At 40.2% G+C, this 4,314-nt stretch overlaps 1 protein-coding gene across 1 annotated transcript; it reads right to left on the bottom strand.

The window, feature by feature from the left end:
* Window positions 1-1,073: 1,073 nt before the first annotated feature.
* LOC103423174 (L-ascorbate oxidase homolog) lies at window positions 1,074-3,494 on the bottom strand. Its single transcript, XM_029087766.2, has 3 exons — window positions 3,120-3,494; window positions 1,846-2,955; window positions 1,074-1,623 (listed from the first exon to the last, which is right to left on the bottom strand). Exons 1-3 carry the CDS (start codon window positions 3,365-3,367, stop codon window positions 1,323-1,325), a joined length of 1,659 nt encoding a protein of 552 aa, XP_028943599.1. The 5' UTR covers window positions 3,368-3,494; the 3' UTR covers window positions 1,074-1,322.
* Between the last annotated feature and the right edge of the window lie 820 nt (window positions 3,495-4,314).

Raw genomic sequence — 4,314 nt, 5'->3', positions numbered from 1 at the left:
TATGACAATAAAGTAAGACTTCGTGATTTAATAAAGAAGACAAATGGTGAACAATCACATTATATAATTTACAAATGTGATTTATAAAGATAATCTCTCTTTGACCGCATATATAGATAGAAGAAAATAAATAAATAGGCAAAATAAACCAGATAAATAGGTGTAAAAAGGAGTTAATCATTAATAGCCAAAACTTAGCCCATCATTTCAAAAATGTCACTTTGAATAGTCTCAAGTACCCTCAAAACATAAGTTTAATTACATTATCTTGTGGGTTGATGCCCGAACTTGGTGATCTGTAAATTGATGTTCTGAATAGAGATCTATAAAATGGTGCATCACCATTATAGTTCGTAATAACATAAATCTAATTGTTTGGGGATAATGAAATTGGAATATTAGGATCTGTCATCCTAAAAAGTAGGACGAAAACAGGGGAACAAAAAAACCAGACGAATGAAACCAGAACTTCATCAAATTTACAATCAATAGAAACTTGATGTCTTTCGATTTAATTACACAATTTTTGTTGGTCTTTAAAGTTATGCGCTTAATTAAACTCTCCAACAAAATCATTTTTTTTTTGAAACACAACAATATCAATGGTAATGGTGGGACACATAAACAATTCCATATACCTTCACTGAAAAACTAATCCAAGGTTAATGAAAATTGACAATATCCCATCTAAAAATTAAACAAATCTTTGTTCTTGCAACAAATAGATTGTCATGATTGTTTACTTATGCTGTTCACTGCAAATGTCGCAAGTTCTCAACTGAAACAAATCGGTTTTCCTGTTTGTTGGCTTCCGTTCTTGGTTTAAGGTTAACCAAAATTAAGAGAATATCTCATCTAAAAGGTAAATTGACATTAGGGTTTTGGTTTATAACATTGAGGGTACTTCGGTATATTCGTATATGTTTTCTGCTACATTAGAAAGTTTTTATGAAAACTGACATATAAAAATGATGTAAAAATGATGGGATAAATCATAAATTTTGGCTATTAATGATAAAATCTTGTACAAAAGGGAGAGATAACAAATTCCAAAATAAATGAAAGTACAAAAATTTAATGGGATTTCTTCTCTTTTATTTTATCTGATAGGAAAATGTGATGGCATACATTCCAACCCTTATTCTTTACCGTTCCCTAACTTTGTTTGCTTAAATTAGCTGCGAAGAAATACATAAATTGTAATGATCTCTCCTGTCTCACACGCGCACACTATTCGAATCCCCCGCTGTCATCTCCATCCTTGCTGGTATCTATGTCATATATAGCTAGTGTGAAGCGGCATAGCATGGCGGTGATATATCTTACGTGCTGTAAGGCGGGGGCTTAGGCATGCCCTTGACGAGGCCACAGACAAGGGCAGTGTCTGGCATGTTGTACTCATTCCTGAGGGAGCGTTTAATATTTTCAACTCCCACGTAGAGCTGTTGTCCTAGGTAGCGCCTCTCCGGCTGCTCTGACCTAAGATTCCACATTCCGGCGTTGTCGAATGTCAGCAGGATGGCAGCCCAAGATTTGGGGAACACTTGGATGGTGTGCCTGCTCAAGGCGTCGAGAAGGTTGTAGTTCTTCCTCTTTTCTGGGGTCCACTTCCCGGGCTCCACGCTGACGATCAGTTACAGATAGAGAAGAATTCATTAACAATATGATATATATTTATGGCCTATATTTATTCTTAGTTAAAAGAGAAGTATCTATATACATACATACATACATACATACATACATACATACATATATATATATATTTGTATAGCGCGTGCACGTGTGAGAGAGAGAGAGAGAGAGAGAGAGAAAGAAAATGCAGGCATGCTTAGCTGCACTTACGCGACAGCGAAGAAGGAGTATCCGTTCAAATGCCATGTCTGGAGGCTCTTCTCGGGGTTCTCAAAGATGATCTCCACGAAGTCTTTGATTGTTATATTAAGAACATTGGGTTCCATGGTGATCTTTTCTGCAGGTGTCGATTGGGGATCAACCTTCATGGTGTCGAACTTGAAGACCTTCTCACGGATTCCATAGTAGTCGGCCAACTTGAGTGGGGTTTCAGGGTCCACGTGGGAGATTCCGTTGATGGCATAGCGAAGCTTCCCGTCGGCCTTGCTAGCAGAGTTGATGAGCTTGATGGTGCGGGTGATGTTAATCTTTCCATAGTGGTAGGAGCCCTGAGGGTTAGGCCTGGCAGCGCTGGCAGTGAGGTTCCAGCGGAAGGAACGGAACTGGTTGAGAGACCAGGCCCATCCCACTGGAGCCTTGGGGACTTCAGGGGAGGCGGGTCCCTTACCATTTTCGTAGCGGATGATGCCTTTGCCGGTGAGCACGCTCTTGGAGAATCGGGTGGAAGCCACCATATAGTAGTCCTTGGGCTCCTTGTCGGCTGTGACAAGCACCGCGAAGCATTGGCCAATATGCACATCAAGCGAATCGTAGGTGTTTTGGACGGTGTGGGAGCCCTCCGTCTCAACAAGCTTCATTTGGTGGCCTTGTATCCTAAAGTTGAGGGAGTTCTTGAGCCCCACGTTGCAGATCCTGTACTTGTAAGTTTTGCCAGCCTTCATGGTGAAGAGGGGCTCGTCCTTGCCATCTCCTTTTGCTGATTTGCCGTTAATGAGGACGCCGTCAGGCCTGGCCATGGCGCGGCCGCTATCCAAGAATTTCTTGAGTTGACTATGGCTTTTGGAGTACCAGTCACCGATCATGACAGTGTAATCATCCTCGGGAGCAGCGTAAGGAACGGGAATCAAATTACGGCTGTTGATGCGGAGGCCTCCAAAGCCACCGGCTGCCCTATGCATGGCCGTTACAGGGTAGTACATGAAGCTCCCAATCTGATCCTTGACTTGGAATTTGTAGGTGTAGTTCGTTCCGGGGGGGATGGGGCACATGGTTCCAAGAACTCCATCTTGCCATGAATTCTTCCTCTGCTGGACACCCACCCTGCTTGCATGCAATCAAACATATATAACTGGGGTCGATGGATGTGATGGTTATTAATTAATTTATTGATAATTAATGGGTGAGGGCGTAGGGCTGGATTGCATTGCAAATTTGCGAATCTGCAATTGCATGAGTAGTAGTAACTAGTAAGTTAATGTACGTACCATGTGATGAGGAATGGCTCGTCAAGGTTATTGAAGACGTTGACGATAACGTTGTTGTTGGTGGTGGAGTTGATGTTGGGTCCAGGAAATTGGCCATTTATGAGAATGACTTGCTGGGGAACTCCGAGGGGTGAGAGGGTTCCGTAGGTCACGTTCCATGTGAAGAAAATGGTAGGATCTCCACAGTGGACTACCGACATTGTCCCCACTGAAAGGCATAGCAGCAGCATAAGCATCATCCCAGACATCTTTTTTATAATTTATTACACGCACAAATCGATGCCTCTTTCTCTGTCTCTCTTTAATTCTATATATTTTGTATCAGCAGTGAATTGGAAGACGATGATTGTCTTCTTTTGCTATTGTTGTCCCAAGTAGATCTGTTTCGTCTTATATACTTGCCTTTGACATTTTCCTATCCATTCAAACTCCCCGTTATTGTCTCCAAGCTTACCCTTCTCTCTTGCTCCTTGCAATGCGCCCTTCCTCTCATTTGTCTCCACATCCTTTCCCTTCCCTTCCCTTCCGACCCTTTCTCCCCAAGACCATTAACAAAATTAATTAATTTTTCAACAGGAAATATGAAAACTAAGTTGATGGTAGTTGGAGGAAAGCAAATATGTATTTTATTTCCTTTGATTCGTTTTTGTCTGAATTTGCTTGACTTTTATTTTAAGTATGTCACATCGTTAGAAAGTCATCTAAGGGCAAATGTATTGACACCCAATATTATTAAAAAAACTCTTAACACAGTTTAGGTTTTCTTTACTGCTAATTTATTGTCTTCTTTTTTTATTTGTTTGAAAAGTATGAAAAGCTATACGTTCTTCAAAATGAATAACTTGTAGATGACAATGAACCAAATAAACAATTTATATTAAGATATTTGTACGGTGAAATGGTCTCATGTGAGGAAGAAATGTGGATTCCTCTCACGGGTAAGAAGGAAAGTTTTATACTTATTTTCTTCGTTTTGCTTAATACAATTGAACCTCTCTACAGTGATACTCTATATAGAAATAACCTCAATTTGGTCATCAAAGGTTTTAATCCCATTTTGGACCAGTCAGGGCCGGTCTAGAGATTTTTGAGGTCCGGGGCGACGCTAAAAAATATGCCTTAACTTCACATAAGAAAATTATTTATTTTTACATAAAAGATATCGATAAAATTATACTTAGAAAATCATTTCGAA

This window comes from Malus domestica, chromosome 11, assembly GCF_042453785.1.
Source record: "Malus domestica chromosome 11, GDT2T_hap1".
NCBI lineage: Eukaryota > Viridiplantae > Streptophyta > Magnoliopsida > Rosales > Rosaceae > Malus > Malus domestica.
Note: the sequence above shows the minus strand (reverse complement) of the source record. Positions and strands in the feature narration are given on the sequence as shown.

What these genes read in the sequence shown, in the direction of transcription:
- LOC103423174 (XM_029087766.2), bottom strand. Translation starts at nt 3,367, where the DNA reads ATGTCTGGGATGATGCTTATGCTGCTGCTATGCCTTTCAGTGGGGACA. An exon ending in GAGCCATTCCTCATCACATG is followed by an intron (nt 2,956 to 3,119) that starts GTACGTACATTA and finishes GCATGCAAGCAG; the next exon opens with GGTGGGTGTCCAGCAGAGGA. An exon ending in TACTCCTTCTTCGCTGTCGC is followed by an intron (nt 1,624 to 1,845) that starts GTAAGTGCAGCT and finishes ACTGATCGTCAG; the next exon opens with CGTGGAGCCCGGGAAGTGGA.